We start from the raw sequence: 19,563 nt of genomic DNA, 5'->3' as shown, positions 1-19,563 counted from the left end.
GGGCACTGGTGAGGCCGCCCCTCGAATGCTGTGCTCAGCGCTGGGCCCCGCACCCCAAGGCGGCCATGGAGGGGCTGGAGCGTGGCCAGAGCAGGGCAGCGAGGCTGGGGCAGGGGCTGGAGCACAAGGCTGGGGAGGAGCGGCTGGGGGAGCTGGGGGGGCTCAGCCTGGAGAAGAGGAGGCTGAGGGGAGCCCTCATCGCTCTCTGCAACGGCCTGAAAGGAGGCTGGAGCCGGGGGGGTCGGTCTCTGCTCCCCAGGAACAAGTGACAGGACGAGAGAAAACAGCCTCAGGCTGTGCCAGGGCAGGTTTAGGTTGGATATTAGGAAAAAAAACCCTTCCCCCAAAGGGCTGTCAGGCCCTGGCACAGGCTGCCCAGGGAAGTGGTTGAGTCCCCATCCCTGGAGGTATTTAAAAGCCGGGTAGATGTGGTGCTTAGGGACACGGTTTAGTGGTGGGCTTGGCAGTGCTGGGTTAACGGTTGGACTCGATGATCTTAAAGGTCTTTTCCAACCTAGACAATTCTATGATTCTACAGTCACATCTCCCTCCTGGAAAACCCCTTTCCTTCACACACCCTTTTGCTAGGCACAGAGCTGGGGCTCGAGTTCCTGGTCCTTCACCACACCTGGCTACTCTTCCAAAGCAAAGTCACCAGGACCAAAGCCTTGGAAATAAAACTGGAAATAGACAACTGAAATTAAAATGCTTCCCACACCAACATCCCTGCTGTAAACAGTTACAGAAGGTATTACCACCATCCTCTACACAGACTTGCTACCCTGCTCTGTCTACCACAGCTAGGGGCGAGGCCAGCGCAGGCTGCCTGGACAGATGCTCCCTGGGCAGCACTGCCACGCCGGGGCCATCTCCCACGAGCTGGCAGAGCGCGAGGGATTTGGTACTCGCTATCCTTCCCAAGCAGCACCTTGAAGCAAGGCCAAGAGGACCAAGGCCGTGCAGAAGCGCTTCGCAGCGCCGGCAGCAGCACCGGTGCCTTAGCTACAGTTTTGTCCTCTCCAGTAAACAGAGACGGAGTCAGATCTCGGCAGAGATGCCAAGACAAGGAACTCCTTCTGCAGCTGCGGCCAAACGAGCAGAGTAGAAAAATGCCTTTTGATCGTCGTAACTACAACGGCATTTCAGTCTGGTAGAGTCAAGAGAACAAGACCACAGCCCCTAGGAACAGGAAAACCACATTTTCTTGTCAGACAACCACAACTGAAGTCTCCATGCAGCTAAGGCAGGCAAGTGCAATCCTCACCCTCCCCGGCACCGGCACCAGGCGACCGAGACACAGCGAGTTTGTTTTAGATACCTGACTTCTGGCATTTGGTTAGGCAAGGAAGAAAATTTGCAAGGTCAGGCCTTTACTGGGGAAGGGAAGGAAACCTCAGCGTAGTAACAGGTTGTCACTGTGATGGCAGCACAGCTGCTGCCCCCCAAGAAGTGAACACCCATCCATTAATGGTGCAATTTGTATAGAGCCCAAACACACACACACCAGGTTTGTCCCACAGTTTGGCAGCAACCAGTCCCCATCTGTTCTCTCCCCTCCCAGCCTTTAAAAAAAAAAATAGATATATAAAAAAATAAAAGAACAGGAATTTAAGTGTGTGCCCATACCCCACAACACTGGGCATCTGAACAACTGCCACACGAACGTTGTAAGCTTAAGGAGAGCACCAGCCCCGTTTCTAGTCGCAGATCTCCCCTTTTCTGCCCTGCATGGTCCAAGACACGGTGCTCTCCAACACACACACACTATGCCAAGTCTCATGTTTTCTGAGACAAAAAAACCCAGAATCAACACACCAGCTAAGCAATACAGTAGTTCACTGCTGATGCAGAAGGGTTTTCAATGTACAGATTTTCTGAATGAGAAGGGGAGAGTAGGATTCATTTTCAGGTTGGTGGTTTTTTTTGTTGGTTTTTTTTTTTTTTTTTTTTTAATGTTATGTTCTAATCTTTTTATTTGGAAGAGAAGCTGTGAGTATGGAAACAGGAGCTTTTAAAACAGAGGATTTTACAGGAAGGTATGACCAAACTTTGGGGGGAAAAAAAAAATCCACTCCTTTATGTCATACAACCCAAACAAGCTACTTATTTAAGCCTCCCTGAAGAACCCTATAAAAGTATTCCCAGGCCAGTACTAAGAGGATGCTGCTACAGAAGTAGAGAGTGCTAAATTTTAGCAAGCAGCTATAAAACCCCAGTAAACCCACAGGCATGCTCCCACTGCAGTTCTTCTGAGAAACTTTCCAGCCTGATACTTCGGGAAGTTAACTGGTCTTCAGGGTACCAGCACATGGGCTGAATGTTTTTCCCAGTCACCTTTATTGCTACAACTTCAAATTTCGATGAACGCTTTCCCAACAGCCACACTGCCCTCGCTTCCACTTCCCACAGCTGAAGGTGGCAGCTAGTATAATTAGCTAGGACAAAAACCCAAGACACTAGCGGTGATATATCATGAGGAGGAGGAGAGCACAATCCTCTCGCTCAAAGAGTGGTCCAAAATGTCCAATAATACGATTTACCAGGAAAAGATAGTCCCTGTGTTGAGGTCAGATGTTGTGACAGCACCACGCTTCTCTTCCTCAGTAATACAGTGAACATCTCATTTCACGGTATACAGTGCCAAGGGAGGCAAAGATCATAGGGACACTCGTTACCTCCAACATCATATTCAACAGATAGAAAATGAAATCAGAAATAAGCTGCAAAAGCCTAATGTGAGTTTTAGAAGCAATGGAAGTGCCGGAGCACCAGAAGAGCTTCCTATGGGAGGCAGGGGACTCTTTTTCACAAGAAAGAAAAGACTTAAGCCCTTGCTGAGCCTAAGCATCTTCCCAGGTTCGCTGTATGCAATTCCAGGATGCCTTATTGCAAGGGGGTCAGCCTAGGTAACCAGAAAGGCTGTCTTCCCGCCCTCTCCGAGTATAGCAAAGGGGAGTTTGTTAGCATGCGGCGAAGGTACATTGCAGCGATTACCTCAGCCCATCCACGGGGACGGGTACGTGAGGGTACGACAAGAGCAGCTTCAGGGGCTGCATCTGAAAGAGCAGCTTGTGAAAGGCTGAGCACGCAGCGCGACAAACCTCTCCCCGAGAAGGCTGAGGAAGCCAGCTGCCAGGCAGCAGGCTCCAAAGCAAACCACTCGCATCCTTCCGTGCCAACACCACCTCTCCAAGACGAACAGCGTGTGTGTGGGGGGTTGTTTTCAAGCCCTTACTCACCATGCAGATACCTAGCAGAACCACTAAATCCAAACGGTATAGCTCACGGATTAGCCGGTGGACAACACCAGCTTTCAGGCACTAACAGCTTGGGCTGGATTTCAACCAGTTCCTCAGACACCAATAACCACATGCAGATGCCCCAACGGCTCTCAAACTAGAGACATCCACCTCCCTTTGATCACACATAACACATTCAAACAGGCGAAGGCGCTACCTTCTCATCAAGCAGAGAGCGAGCCCTTGCTACCAGCACCTCATTGCCCCAGGGTCTGCTGCAACGCGGAGTAAAAAAGATGAGAGCAAAGGAGCTGCCCGTGCCCGGCCACGTATCTGTCACGTCCCAGACACCCCAACGCCTGGCCAGACACCCACACCACAAGCTCAACCCAGCACCCTCAGGAGCCAGTAGTAGTTCAATCGGATCTGGAGAGCAGGAGCTACTGGATCCACGCGCTAGAGCTCACAAATGGGTTTTCCAAGCGCCCTGCCGGCACACCAAGGAGTCTGCCTCCACGCCACGGTTTTGCAAAGCGGTGGGGTATCCTCAAAGGAGCTAGTGAGAATACTAACTTGCTTATTTAGGAGAGGGGAAAAAAAAAAAGCCAACTGCCATCTGCTCACACTGAAGCAAAACCAAAGCTGTGAAAGGCTTCCTTTATCTATTGAGCAAATTGGCAGGTTGGGAAGGAAGGCAGTGAGAGAAGAGCACAAAGGGGACAACTTCAGTGAAAAGATGATGGGAGGAAGCTGCTGCCGAGCTGTCCCCATGGACCTGCCCGGCGTGGCAGATACAGGCACGCCAGACAGACGCAGGTGCCGACAGAGAAGGGGCAAACCGGCGTCCCCAGGCACCTGCGGGTGTTGCACCCAGCTGCCAGCACCCCGAGCAGGCTCCGCTTGTCTGCGCCCAACTTGACACAGTCCCACGACCAATTTGAGACAGTCAGGGACACTGCTGAAGTTGATCTTACGGTTAACATCTCCATAGCCGAGCAGGCTATTGAGGCCAATGAGCCCTGTGGAAGGAGACCTGCATACTCAAGATAATAATTTAGACAGCCCCGTCTCACAGCTGGCGATCTGACTCTACACCAAGCCCACAACAATAAGCTGCCATGCGGTACACCGCGTCCGGCTCTGCGCCTTCAGGGATGTGGCCTGGGACATGGGACCTGTCCCTCACGTTTGGGCCACAGCTGGTTCCCTGTAGGCCTGCTGGGTAGGGGAGGAGAAGCAAGGACTTGCTGCTGTCCTTTCCCCAAGCTCAGCAGAGGTGCACACCTTTGCGGACAGAGCCGTGCAGGCTGCAGCAACACGTGCGCACAACCTGTGTCCTCACGCAGGCAGCGGCAGGACCGCTTTCAGTGAAGCCATTGCCACCATGAGAGGATGCTGCCTCTTTCCCTCTGCCCCATCCCACCTTTCTTCTGCCACCACAAGCCTTTGTAACCCTTAAGCACCAGAAGGGCAGTTAAAAAGACTGTGGAATTTGAGCTGGGCTAAATCATCCAGGGAGAAAGATACACACACAAACTATAATGCTACATAGGTAATACAGACATACAAATTACCAGTTCCACCACTCGCATCCCTGTGCAACCAGACAAGATTTCTTTGGGGGGTGTGAGGAAGGATCAGACAGTTGACAGGATATTTTTTTGCAGCAGCATCAGTTTAAGAAGCGATGTGAAACTATGATCAAACATTTATGTAACTGAGGGGTGTACCGAGTATTTTTGAGGGAGGCTTAACCTCTTTCATGAGTTTCTATGCACTTGAGGTGATATTTAGGATTTAAGGAGTTTCAAACAAGTCGGGGGGACAGGACGGCACCAAGGTGTGCTTTACCTTCTGAACGCAGGAGTTGGGAGCAAGACCAAGAGCAAGACCAAGAGCTTACCCTGCATGCAAGAGTGAAACAGGCACTTAGTGCAGACAGGTAAGGGATGAAATCCCAGACTCCCCCGAGCCCTGAGCTCCAGGGCACCCATTAGCCTCCAACTCAAGCACCTAGGAACCTTGCAGCAGCCGGCAACACACAGTACCCTGCATTACCACTTCCAGTCCTTGGGAGTAGCATAATCCGTGACAGCGATGCGTTTCTTCTTCCCAACATACATGTATGCTATGCCTCTGATTAGTCTGAGCCTCAAAAGAAAAAAAAAAAATATGCAGGAACTGGCAGGTATGGCAAGAAATTTCTAAGAGTCTACATTTTCAAAAGATAATTTAAAGCCTGACCATGCATCAAATAAGGCCAGAGTCTTCAGACAAGGAAATCTTCAAGTTACATTAATAGTTATGAAGTAACTAAGGGTGGGGTGGGGGTTTTAAGTGAAGGCTAAGAAATGCGACTTTAACTCCAAGGAAAGAACAGAAGGAAAGTGTTCAAAGCTTCTACTGGCAGCAAAACTTCAGTGCTGTAACAGGACTTCACATTTAGGCGCTGCTGCCATGAAACAGCAGTATTCAGCTCTTGTTCCAAGGGCAGCCTGGCAGGGTGCTCTCTCAGGAAACAGGACCACCTCTTACTCGACCCCCAGCAGACGACAGGATTAACGTGGCCACACTTTGAATGAAGTTTGTCATTTGAGTCAATACAACAACTTCAATTTCTTCTAGGATTTCTCTCACAACACCTCGGAGCATTATTTCCCTGCAAGCCCAGACGGAAAGGCCTGAAAATGCAGGATTGATGCCACCTGCCAGCAGACCCTTGCACACAGAGGAATATCAGCTCTCTAACTACGGCCCAGCGCTCCCTGCACAGCATCCCTCCGCCACAGGGCATCCCACACCCAGCTCCACCCCAGCAGGCTTCGCACAAGCAAGAGCCGCCTCACTTTAAAGCCAGCACCCAGCAACCCTACAACCAACGCCGGGGCTGCAGGGACACGGCCTGCAGTTCCGAGCTGAGCATCAAAAAATCCAGCCCCGACAAGGATGCAGACGACCCTCTGACAGGAGTTCGGGAGTGCAAATCAGAGTCATCAGCCCCCAAACCGCAGCCGAGGTCCCCACTGCTGCGCCGGGAGCCGGTTTTGCTGACAGCTGGGGAATAGCCCTCCCCAAACCGTCAGCTGAGGTCCCCACTTGACCTAAATTGCACAAGGGGAATTTAAGCACAGAGGTTCATTTAAGGAGAGAGAGTGCTGGAAGGGGAATCAAGTTATAAGCGAAAATATTGCCCTCAGTTTTGTGGCAAAGAGAAAAAAAAATTCTTTTACTACCACCCAGCTCTGTATTAACTCGTCCTTACTCCTTCAGGGTATAGTCAGGAATTAGCCTCCAATTTTCTTGGACATATTACTTGATCGTGCTGTACGAGAACTGTAAATTCACAATTTCCTGCACTTTTAACAAAAAGTGAGCCTCCTCCTTGCCCTGAAAGGGCACACAGCTCACTCCTTCGCAGAATATTTGCATTTCATCATTCACCACAAAAAATGGATGTCAAAGGTTGAGGGGGTGGATTTTTCCCCCCCAACCCTCCAGCATTTGAAGATAAAAGTATCTTCACAGCCACGAAATTTGTTCAGCAGTTTAGGGAGACCATCTGTCTCCGTGGGTGGTACACACAGGGGATTTGGAGGGCACCGACAGCAGGGGAAAAGAAATTAGATGACAAACCCCGTAAGTAGAGGGTAGGCTAGAGTGCATGCTGTTCTTGTACTTCTGGGCAGTGTTGATTCTGAAAGACTAACCAACAAGGAGGAGAAGCCCTGCAGATGAAACCAATGGCATTTCCTCCACACCATCTCTTTCAGAAGGGCCGAAGCCTAGCAGCTCCCCGTCAGGGAGCACGTAATACCGTAATAGCCAGGGGGATTAATAATTGACAGCAGGCCCTTCACTTACAAGTAGGCTTGTAAACTTTTTAAAGTATTAAGTATTCAAAAAATGTGAGACTGCTCCAGGGTACAACAATCGCCCTCCACCACTCGCCATGGCTGCCTGGTGCATCTGCAGGAGCACCACACAACTGGTACCGGGGCTGTGGTTTAGCACGCTCAACTCCGTGCTCCTCCTGGTGAGAAGGAGAGGAGAGGTGGTGTGTGCACCAGGGGCGGCTGGGGTGATCAAAGATCAAGAAAAGAATATGCAGAAAGGCAAGAGGCTAGGAAAACACGCTCCTTTCAGAAAAGCAAAGCCCTCCCAGGCTTTGGAGACAGGCTTTACCACATCAGAAACTCCCAGATGAGTTGTGCATGCAGTCAGATACTGACGGTCCATCCTCGACTTTCCCTTCCCCTCTAATGAGAAGCACCTGGCACTCCTGGAGTCTGCTGTTCACCGCTGTCACAAACAAACCTCCTCTTAATGAGGTGTTGCTCTGACCCAAGTAAGATGTCCTATCTGGTCTTTGCTGACAACACACCCCACGCACCATCAGACAGACCCTCATAAAACAGAACAAGGCACCGTTCCCATAACTCATCTGGAGCATCAAAGGAGACTGCTCCCTGCTCAGCAGGCAACGGCACGCGTTTTTTCAGAGGCTGCTGGAAAATTCCCTTCTGCAATTCCAGGGGTACCCTCGCAGCAAGAGCAATCAGGGGAATGGCTCTCTGTGGCACCATCCTCCTGGAGTCGCGGCAGCAGAAGCAGGCGGGAGCGGGAAAGGTATGGTGACTAAGAATGACTAAGAATGCAGTTGGGAGTCTTTTCCCATTAAGTCATTGTTAGTTCAGCCCCAAGTCAGAGCTTCCTTCCCTACTCCGCAGCATGGGGTGTCTGAAGGGTGTTGATGCTCAGCTGCCCATGCCACACAACTGTGGACAAGAGTTCTGCAAGCTCAGGAATGGGAGCATGGAGAAGCAGCCCAGCTGCGGAGATGATGAGTTGTGAAAAGGTGGTTGTAAATACCCAGTTATGTGAGGTGCTGCTGGAAGGATATTGCCTCGGAGGTCACAAGTCTGACACCTCTCAGTGCTAAAGAAGCTGCTCTGGAGCAGACAGCTCAGCTTCTGCAGGAGCTTCACACTTGCAGATGCAATTAGCACCCATTTAGCTGGCCATCCCAGAACTTCTTGGGAGGAGAGACTATTTAATGCTGGTGCTCGTCAGGTCTGGTGATGGGCAGGGGGGAGGGACAGTCACACCAATGCTCATCAGAGTGCCTTGTACAGATTTCAGGACAGAAAAAAAAACGCATTCAGGAACAAGGCTAATTTCACCCCGGCTCGAGGCTCTGGCGACAGAGCTGCTCTGCAAAGTCGCTAGTCTGTGGAGCATGCTGTTCTAGGAAGCTCCTGTAATCAAGGCAGCAGGACAGTTAATAAGATGTTTTGCTACAGAACAAGATAAAAACTCATCAGCTCAATCTCTTTCATCACAGTGTTTATCACGATGGAAGATGGCGAGGGTTGAAGAAACCCCAAGGAGGGTCAGCGTAATTCCTCTGGTCCCTGGGAACGCAGAGCAAGCAAACTGCAGGCAGGGTAGAAGGAAGAGCGCCCAAGCCCAGAGTGCCTCCAGCAGGATTTAGCTGGGCAGGTACAGCATTGCACCAGTGCTTGTTCTGCAGCCCCACTTCTGACCGCCCGACTGGGAACAGAAATAGCCCACAAGCGTACGAGATCAGTCACACTAGGAACCAGCAACGCAATTAGACACACGTTATGAAGTTCCTTCAGCAGAAAACAGCAAGATTTCAGCGGCTCTTGCCTCAGGCAAGAGATCGAGCTTCCTAAACCCATGGTTAAGCTGATGTATTTCACCACGCTAGAAACAGAAACAAAGGTGTCTATATGCCATGGAAGCTTTCCTTTTGGGGGTAGGGAGATTTTAGGACAGCATAACCTAGAGAGAAGTGTTGACACAACTCCAGGCAAGAGCGCTCTGTATAATTCAATTGTTGGCCAGGTGTTCTCCATTAGAAAAATTTCACCCTTGATAAGGGGAGGCCTATCTGAGCAACACCTCGTTGTTGAAGGTCAGACGTGCGAGGCTTACAAATGCAGGCTGGAGTATGAAGAAGCTTATTCCCGCTCCTTAGCCCCCTGCGCACTCCCTCACTAGGGAACGCGGCCCCAGCAGCACCAAGGGACACAGACAAGAGAGCGCTCGTCAGATCAGATCAGTAAATACTGACAGCCTAGAGATCAGCTTTATAAGCAACAGGTTCAATAGATACGAGACTGCCAACCCAAAGCAGCTGGGTCAAAACTGGCATCGGCTTCCACCATGCAATTCTGCTTCAGCTCTGGTTTGTATTAAAGGTAAGGGCTCACGCAGCACCTAAGAAACAGCCGCTCTGCTGCCTCCAGTTCAGCTGGGAGACAGGCTGAACGTTCTCCCCTTCCACAAAACGTGTATGCATCTGCTTTGTTTTGTGAGCATGTGCAAGCCACCAGACCTCTCCATAAGATACCGATAGTTCCTGCAGGGAAGATGCAGGCTCTTCAGAAACCGGGACCTGTTTGGAAGAAGCAGCTGCTCCCTTCTTGGATTTTTAAACTACAGTTCAGCAAACATCCATCCAAATGCAGATGGGTAACACGGGTACAGGCAATGCTCTAACAGACTTTTTCCATACAGAGCTGCTATTTCTGAGTACCAAGCTTCTCTTGATTAGCTGGACAGAGAACATCCACCAGCTCCCATCCGTCTGCAAAAGCTGTAGCCTGTTTCCAAAGGCATACGGAGGCCTCCCCACTAGCTTCCCAGCCGGCTGGTTCATAAAGGTAAGCCCACGTCAGGAAGGACAGAAAAGCAGACTGAAGCTCTCAGTACTTCATACAGCTCGACACATGACAAACTATCATGGCCCTGCTCCTCATATCCCTACTGCAAGGATGAGCAAAAGGGAGGAGCAAGACCCACTCTCAGACATCTCTAACCTGAGAAAAGCAAGACTATACTGGAGCCCAACATTCAGTCTATGTGTGAGATCAGTAATTACTACATGTTTGAAGCCATTCATTTTCTTGAGCTGTCTAGACTAGCAAAGCTCTAGGGTGGGGAAAAAGTACTCACTGGAGAGGAAGGGAATGTTTTAACATCCTAACTACAGAAAAGGAAGGTTTTCTCCAGCAGCATCCTTCCTCCGTAGTTTCTGAGCCGTCCAGAAGGAACAGCCTTCCTACACAGTTTCTGAGCCACCCAGAAGGAACTGAGCCGTGGGTGACAGGTGCCATCAGTGTCCCTATCCGTAGGGACAAACCAAAGCCTGGGCTGCAAATCCAAGCCTCAGCTCACAAAACTATCAGCCTTTCAACAGAAAAGCTATCTACTGTTGCTCTCCCCCACCTTTGTTTCCCTTTGTCGTTGCTTTCAAAAGTCTCGCCAGCATCCCCACCCAGCCTCTCTCGCATTTTCCCAGGCTTGACCTTTCTTGCATCTACTCTATTCCCCGCTCTTTACCCATACGTACCACCATAAAGCATTCCCCCCGCGTGGCAACCCTTACTACCAGGAGCAGCAGAGCAGTCAGTGAGCTGAGACTTGGCACCACATTCACTGAGACTCCAATTTAATTTTTACCTCCCCCCCGAGCTCCTGAATCGATGCCAAAGGGAACACTCGTTTTGGCAGTCAAGTCTCCCCGAAGAAAAGTTACAGCCAAAGTGCTGGGGGTGGGACCACGCCAGCCTATTAATAGGTTGATTATAATATGAATTTGGGGAACTACTCCCAAATATGCTTACCCTCCTGGACCTAGGGCCCTCAGGGGTGGAGTAGAATACCTAACTCAGCACTTTCAGCTTCTTTGCTACGTTTGGAGTCAGGGAGGGTGGAAAATCCTGTCTGTACGCTGCCTGGCAAAAACATGGTTTTGCAGAAGGGTGGCTGAGCTCTTGTTTTCTTCCCTTCTCCCCCAGAAAGCCTGTTTTCCTCGTACTTACATAGCAGCTCCCTCTGCCACATGAGAAAAGACCTAGAATTTGAAAGCTTCCACCTTGGATTAAAAAGGTTGATATCAACTATTTTCCTGTGGAAAATCCAGAGCAACTCCAAGACGCAACACTGAACAAGATAAGATGCCTCAAGAGCCTTCTTGCCACCAGCTTCTCTGGAGCACGCCGGGTTACTGAGGAAGACAGACTCCATGAACAGCCGGGGAGCAAAACTTTTAATATATTTGGGAGCATGAAGAGGACAAAAAGCTGGACTGAGGCAGCAAGGTTTTGATTTCAGGAGGCAGTCAGATTGCTCTACCTGTTAAAGCATGCTTTCTCCTTCCAGGTGGCAGCCCACAACCTATCTAAGACCCCTTTAAAAGCACTGGGGTGAGGCAAGCATGCGTGGTGGCAAATGGAGAGCCCAGAGGCAGTAGCAAATAGTTTATGTATACCCCATCGTAGCTACAACCTCTCCAGTACACCCACAAGGCTGTTACTCCAGTCTTCCTGAATAATCCAAACTGTCCTTGCCTATCTCCACATTTTCCCATCAACAGGCCTCCCATTCCAGCCTTGTGCCTCAGCCAGAAGGCAGCCCCTTCTGACCCTGACTGCCACTTCACCCCCAAGCATGTTGAGGCTTTTATGGAAACTTTGCAAAATTATGCTGCAAAAGCATGCAAAAGTCCCCAAATTTCTCATGGTCTGCATAAACATCTCGCAATCCTAAGCCTTTAGAAGTTGAAGGAGATACCAACGGCATTCACTTCTTACAGCGTTTATGACATTGGGGCCACACTCTGGCCAAGACCAGCAGCTCTCACCATTTACACGCAAGTACCTCTCCCTGTTGCTTGTAGCGAGAATCAACTCTCCCCCTTAGCTGGGAGACAGTTGGCCACTGATCAAACCTTCTACCTTTACGTTAGTAAAGATGGAAAGACATACAGGCTTCAGAACATGTGTTATACACATGTACACGTTATACACGTCCGTCAGAAACGAAAGGAAAAGCAACACTAGTTTATCATTATTAGACACGCTTGAAAGGACTCTCTCGTACCACAGGACACTGAAGCATCTACATGCTGCGTGGTTTGGATTCAATATGCCAAACAAAACTGCAATCGGATTGCCAACAAATGAGAAGTTACTAATTTTTCATACATCTCAGATTTCACCCTAGGTTTTACAACTCTTTGCTGCCCTTGCATCACCCAAGGCATTTCAAAACCTTGCTGCAAAGAGAGAATTGGAGAGAACACTGTTTCTAACACATGTGCTATTAAATATTTAGGCCTTGATTCTCGAGCAAATTCTTTGCCTCCAATGGCAAGATTACTTACATGGTTAAAGCCAGGCATGCAGACTTTGGCAGGCGTGGGATCTTAATTCCTCTGAACACAAACCCACAATCTACCACCAAGCAACCAGCAAACTCTCTCCAACAGAACCTGCACATTGTGTGTGTATATAGGTATATACATACACGTACTGAACTTTCTGTGCACAATTTGCTTACGAGAGAACTGCCCTGGCACACCTCAAGGCACAAAGCTGTGGCACGGGGGAACTCTTTGGTAGTCATCTCTCCATCTCCCTAGTCTTAGAGGTTATGCTGGATCTGTCACTTTCCACAGAGGATTTTTTAAGTTAAAAAGAAAAAAATTGGTTTCACAAGAAAATCAACAGAGATTAGTTCATTTTTTTAAACGCTGAAGGTGACCTTTCATTAAGTCAACGGGAGCACATCTCTTACAGAAGAGGGGCTACCCTACACATTTTACAGAGAAGGAAAATACAGCAGAGTCCAGACCTAGTTCACCCAAAAGGCCTCGAGTTCTTCCATTAAGCCAGAAACAACATCCAGGAGTCAACTCCCAGACTTGAGCTTCAACCACTAAATCTGCTTCAAAGCAATTCCACTGCTAAGCTAATGGCTGTAGGAGACTGGTCCTACATCCACTTAAACCAGCAGACACTAATCTCTCCATCTGCAATAGATAGCATGCCATAGGGGTCTGGACAGGATAAGCAGAACAGATGTTGAAGTGCACATACAGTCTGGGGAATCATCCTCAGAGCTCAGCTGCTGGCTTCACAGGCCACAGGAACTAAGAGATTTCTAGAGAGCTTCACAGGACACGGGAACTGAAGAGATTGAGACATCTGTCCTTTCTTCTACCTTTGCTGAGGGAAGCATTAACCCCAGCAGGAAGGTGGAAGCAGGCATCCATATGTCATACCTATGGATATTGCACAGCTCCCAAACACTCCCAGATACATCTGACCCAGCAAACTGATCCATACCGATGACAAAAAGAACATCATGCTACAAAACCGAACCAGGAGCACCACAGCACTGTCAAAAAAAGCACCTACATGTGCCCCAGTACTCATTAAAAATATTATTCCTAAATGCCTGAACTGCTGGGAGATTTTGGCTGCATCAAGGCAACTGCTTCAGCAGGACTGAACCTCAAGCCAACACAAAACCGCTGAAACAAGAAACAAGGCAAGAGTCCGCAGTCAGTAAAAGCAGCCTTCAGATCCCATGGTGTAGCTCTCTGGCTAAGCCCTTCGAGGCAGCCCCAGCCCGTCACAGGAACAGGCTTCAGAGCCCAAACACCTGAACACAAGCATCTCAACTGGCCGCAAAAGGCGTGCAGAGGATCCAAACGACAGTGCTCGATCCGACCCGAGCGATGTTTATTCAGGTTCCTCGCACGACTCTTGGCTGCACAGGGCAAGGAGGACAAATGGACGTTTTCAACAGCATGTTAGGTTTCTGAATGCTTTCTCACACAGGGCCACTTAACTTCTTCCTTCAGCCCCTGCCACGTGGACTAGTCTGCTGTCAGGAGGCTCCAAGGAGCGATGCTCTGCGTGGTCCGAAGGGCTGCTCTCAACGTGGCACCTGGCCCATACAGCCAAAGAGCACAAGCCAGCCCTGGCTACGCAAGGAGGCCTCTCCTTTTTCCTCCAGTAGGGAGACAGGGCAAGAAACCCAGAGAAGGATCTTAAAGATCTCATCAGGCTTAGCCCGACGACCAGCCTAAAGTTGTGCCATCAGCTCTTTTCATTTACAGAAACGCACAGGACTCCTCTGAAGCAGGGACCACCTCTCCCACACTCGCAGAGGGGAAGAGAGAGTCAGTCTGGTAACTTTGGAGAGACTCTAGGACTCCTCTGGGGGAAGATTCAGAAACCAGCGATATCACCTGTACATAAGCAGCTGATGCTTCGCGCTACAGCATAGCCACATTTATCTACACCGCTGGACTTCAAGGGCTTGTACCTACCTCAGGTGCCCCAAGCTGTAGTATCGCGACTCTCCGTCTGTTGACCGAACTACCTTGACAGTGAACGTGGGCTGCAGCTGCCGCAGCTCCAGCAGCACAATGGCCAGGTAGTGAATGAAGAGCAGAGCATCCACCAGAGACACCGCGTACTGCACTATGCCTTGGTAGTTGGTGTCCTTCGAGTCCAAGATGCGAACTCCGTAAAAAAGCCAGTAGGAAAACACAAACAGGAATATGAGGACCAACAGAAGGGCCCGAAACACAAACACCCTTGGTATATCTGCCTTAGGCTGGCGGAAAAACAGAGCCCAGGTCCCAATCAGAAGAATGAGGAGTTTAAACGCCACAGAGATGAACAGTCCCTCACAGACAGTACCACACGGCTCCAGATCATCCCGCCACAGGATCTGGGGTAACAGAATGAAGGCGATGGGGGTAAGGAAGACAAGGAGTCCGAGAACAGCTGCCACTGTTAAGCCCAGGTAACGTTTGCAGTCCAACCCAACGCTGTCCTCCAGATCCTTACTGATCCGGGCAATGTCCTCCTGGGAAATGCTGTGCTCAGAGGTGCCTGTGATTGCTGTCGTGGTCTCACCCCAGTTGTCATCCTGAGGGAGGAAGAGATAAAGAAAAATAGTATTGAAATAATCAGGTTATTCCTTCCAGGTCGTCTATTTTTCTTGCCTGGAAAAAGATTGCTACAACAGACTTAAGTGCCAGAAAAAAATACAGCAAGAGCAACATCTTCAATATATTGAATAATCAGCCCTGAAAATTAACAAAGATTTGGAAACAACAGGAACTTGTCCAAACCAGTGACTATAAATGTTAGGTGTTAAAAAACTGTAACTGTAGAGCAGGTAGCTCAACTTGCTGTGCCACCCACTGCACCCCAGAGGTTCCTCTTCCAGCACACTTAACGAGTAGTATCACATAACTCCTGGAAACTGCAGTAATCATCAGTTCCCATGTGCACGGCAAGGACTAGCACTCTTCCAGCCCACAAACTCTGTGGTGCAAGTGCACCACAGAAGCACCTGGAAGGGAAACTTTCATTTCAGTGTTTCAAGCCAGTTGTTGTTACACAATCAAAAACATGTTCACACATTCTTTTTCCATCGGTAACAGAAGCAACCACACTTCCAACAAGTTCCTCCACTTTGTTTTCTTTTATTCTTCTCTACAGTAGCACTGCCCTCAATAGCTGACATATTCTAATAAAAGTTTAGTTAAACCAACAAATCACAAGTGGTCACAGAGGATATTTTCAGGTATGAGGCTTTAAATTTAGAGGATCCTAGACCACCAAGCAGCTCTGGTATTAGAGTCCAGGACATTGTCAGAAGCCACTCAGCCACAAAGAAGCTTACCTGAAATACACCTGCCATATAGTCAAGCTTCAAATTACATTACGTTTTCCGAAAGTCTCATTTCTTCCCTAGCTAATATCAGAGGACGTCTGCAAGGTATTTCTCCCATCCGACGATGCCTCCAAATTGCTCCTTCCTGGTGCTGGCACGGCCAAAGAGTTACACTGACGTGTATGGATTTGACTCACGGCTGCTGCTGGAGTGACTCACGCACATCAAGACTCCGGATGCTTCCCACAAATACCCAAACAGCGGCAGTGCAAGCGCTTTGTTGCTCAGCACCTGACACCTTCGTAGCTGCAACGCTCATTCAGAAGCACATGTTTTGCTCTTCTTCCTACCCTCCTGAGCCTATCTTCCTGCAGCCTCCGTCACTAATAGGATTTACACTTTCCCCCAGACTTCTGCAGCTATGCATGCTGATCAAAGCATTTTGTTTTAAAGAAACGGGCATCATTTTAAACCTTTATTCACTTCTTTAAAAGAGTTAGAGGAAAGAGTCTTCAAGAACCTTTGGGAAAGGAGTAGACAGAGGCAGCACGACTACTTTGAACAACTCCAGGGATTTAACTTGTAATGCACTCCAAGACATGAATACCTCCCATGCCTAGAGCAGCAGGGTTTTGAGACAGACCAACCACAAACAGTCAGCATCTTGAATTAATATGAGGGCTTTTTGAGTCAATTCTCACCAAAACAGAGGCCCCAGAAGAGATATCTGCGTTGTAGTATGTCCTGAAAAGCAGCATAATCCTATCACATTTCCCTCTTTACCAGTGTCTCCAGTAAAGCAATTGAAGCATTTCAACTATTTTGTGTTTATGCATGAAATAGCTCTGCATAGTTTCCTCCATTTGATGGACTGAGAAACTTTGCAGAAGAGAGAAGGGACAGAAACACCACAGCAGCCCCGAAGGCAACAGGCAAGCCTAGTCCCAGTCTACCCCTTATAACAGCTCTTCCCACTTTAAGTGGCACAAGCAAAAAGTCATGCAGTTATATGGAAATACGAGTCTAAATCTCCAGTGGTACAAAGTTGTTGGACCCAACCCTGGCACCCTGCTCCCTAGAAGAAAAGTCTTGCTCATCGACTTATTTTGATTTAATTCACATTGAGGAGGTCTGCACGAAAACAAGGGCTTAAGAATTCAGCAGCACCTTTAGATCTATTTGAAGTAATATCTGGGACTTATGAAAACAAGCATCTGATTACAAAATACCATATGGTAGTACATGAAGTGAGCCCACCTGTAGCTACATGAACACTATTACAAGTACTACCATACACAATTTGGGTGGAAACTGGGCATAATTTTTTTTTTTTTTTTTTTGCAAGGGCAGAGGTGGAGCCCCACAGCCAAGGATTAACACACCCCAAATCCAACCCAGGAGGCACTGAACCATCCTGCATTCTGTGTCTTGCAGCATCAGCCATTCTTTGAAAATGAACATGCACCTTCCCACCAGCTGCTAGAGCTGAGAGAGTACTGGATCCATCCTAGGTGCAATCTAAAGCCAGCATCATTCCATTCTTTATTTAACCCAGCGCTGATATACTAGCTTTCACTGACTTCACCCTCCTTTCCAGCTATTTCACATTAGTTTTACATTTCTTGCCTCCTTTCCCTACTGGGATCCTGGTCCTAACATGCTTTACGCTATTATCCAGAGCAAATCCTGCTTAAAAACAAAAGCGCACATACAGGTGAAAGGGTTGACCTGAATAACGCACAGCGAGATGATGGAAACAAGATGTTTCTATAGAGCTTGGCAGGTGATGCTCTGAAGACAGAGGCAAATTAGCGCCCCAGGAGTAGTCACATCAGTACTGCTGCTGTCAAAAATAATGCTCTCGGAAAAAGACAAAACTGACTGAGACCTTGGCTTCATGCATGAATAAGGATGCCCATAAGTCGTGATTCTTTACTAACAGCATGTGAGCAATGCTTTTTTTTTCTACTCACATGCTGGTAGGTCATACGCCCTGTTCCAGAAACCACACTCCATGTTTGTTTTCATTCCCTCCTTACCTGTCCCTCCTCTGCCCGAGAGGCATCGTTCCCAAGCAGCGGCTCTGCAGGAGGTGTCTGGATAGTGACGGACTTCTCAGACCGACTGCCATCTTTGCTTCGCGGTGATTTGTGCCTGTCCCGACTCCTTTTCCAAACAGAGCAAGAGGAGAACAACGTTATCAGATAGTTTCTGGAGCAGGGCCTGGAATCTGCTACACCTTTGTCATGCTTGCCCATCTCTTGATCAATATTGACTCAATCTGTGACAAAACAAGCTTCGGAAGAGGGAGAAAGGGACCTTGCCCAGAGCAGCCTACAGCCTGGTGGCTGGGACAGTCTACCCTCTCAGTAATTAAAGAGGGGAGCAAAGGGCTCAGGGGTACATCCCCACCACCTCAGCTCCTCTTAAAACAGCTTCTGCCAGTGCTGTGCTTGAGAGGGAAGCTTGCATTTCCCAAAGAACTGGCAACTCCATTTGGGATTAACTGGTCTGCACAGCTCTTCACCAGCAGTAAAGTGTCTCACAGGGACATGTTAACACACGGGATCAATCAAGACAGCTTTAGTTCCTGCAATGGAGTCTTGTCAACTAGGACTTTAACACTGTAGGACAATTGGTGGAGTTTATTTCTACTGGTTAATCAACCACAGTTAACCTCTTACCAAGTGAGCAAGAACATCAAGGGTACTAAGGTAGTGCTTACTTCCAGAGCACCCTTGTAGACCTCATGGCTTCTCATCTGAGAATGTCTCAAGAGGAGCTAAGCCCCACCAATCTGCTCACCGATATTTTCCTCCCCTTCCTACCTGGACAGGAAAGCGGCCTTTGCACCAGAGACCCTCACTGTGCTCAGGGACCGGCTTAAAGCCGAGGAGCATCCAGTGTCCCAGCTCTGCTCTCTCCATTGCACCTCTCTTGGAGTTACCAAAGCCCAAAGGTTTCATGGGATGAGACTTTCTCCTGTTCACAGTAAGAGGCTCTAGGATTTTGTATGTTGTTTGGGGAACTTTGAAGGCTCTTTCCACACTGCACTCTAAGCTTCAAAGGACAATCCATATTGGGGGCGGGGGTGTTAAAGAAGGGAGAAAAAGCAAACGAGATGTTTTACTCAATAACTGGACTGCGAGCAAAGAGACTTCATTTCATGGAAGAATTCTTTTTCCAACCACACAGTATAATCGCTTCTGAAATGCAAAGTTATTTTGGACCAGCTCAGTTCTAAGTTGCAAAGACTGTAAGTGGCACACGTTTTGCATGCAAAACTAATGATGATGCAGGAAAGAAAAAAGATAATGTTTCCAAGTAATCAGAAGTTTTAGGGCAAGATGGTTTTTGAGGCTGCTGAAGTACCCCAACAAAGAGGACTTGCTATTCAAGTCCAGAAAAGCCTGACTTCTAATCCAATCAATGCTGATAAAGGACTTGTTGTAGACTCAAGTACCACTCAAATGCTATTTAAAAAAACCCAACACACCAGCAACAGAGTAGCCAGGAGGACAGTGGGGAGGGATAGGAAACCTTATTGTTACACAATAAAGAAATGGCATCAGAAGAGAAAACAACTGGCAATTACCAGTTTACGAAGTCTGACACTTCTCCCCAGAGACTCGAGACTGCTCTGCTCTTAAAGTATGAGGGATGAATTAAGTGATCTATTCCTTCTGCCGGCGCTTTCCCAATCTTTCCGGTCATACATGACCTCAGCATGCATCCAACAAGTTGAATATCATTAAATTAACAGCATTATTGCTTCCAGTCTCCTCACTGGGTTCCTAACAAGGACTCTCCACAT

The 19,563-nt window shown here is 48.6% G+C and overlaps 1 protein-coding gene across 1 annotated transcript in view; it reads right to left on the bottom strand.

Moving 5' to 3' along the window:
- VANGL1 (VANGL planar cell polarity protein 1) overlaps positions 1-19,563 on the bottom strand; it is a gene marked incomplete at its 3' end in the record, with an annotated part of 32,338 nt that overhangs the window by 12,522 nt on the left and 253 nt on the right. Inside the window, exons 2-3 of the mRNA XM_082337473.1 lie at positions 17,789-17,915; positions 14,389-14,996 (exon numbers count right to left, since the gene is read on the bottom strand). Coding sequence (XP_082193599.1) covers positions 14,389-14,996; positions 17,789-17,915 — 735 coding nt within the window. The remainder of the gene's footprint in view (positions 1-14,388; positions 14,997-17,788; positions 17,916-19,563) is intronic.

Source organism: Platalea leucorodia (genome assembly GCF_965183815.1).
Source record: "Platalea leucorodia genome assembly, chromosome: 2".
Taxonomy (NCBI): Eukaryota; Metazoa; Chordata; class Aves; order Pelecaniformes; family Threskiornithidae; genus Platalea; species Platalea leucorodia.
The sequence above is the reverse complement of the archived record's forward strand: the minus strand, read 5'-3'. Positions and strand labels throughout refer to the sequence as shown.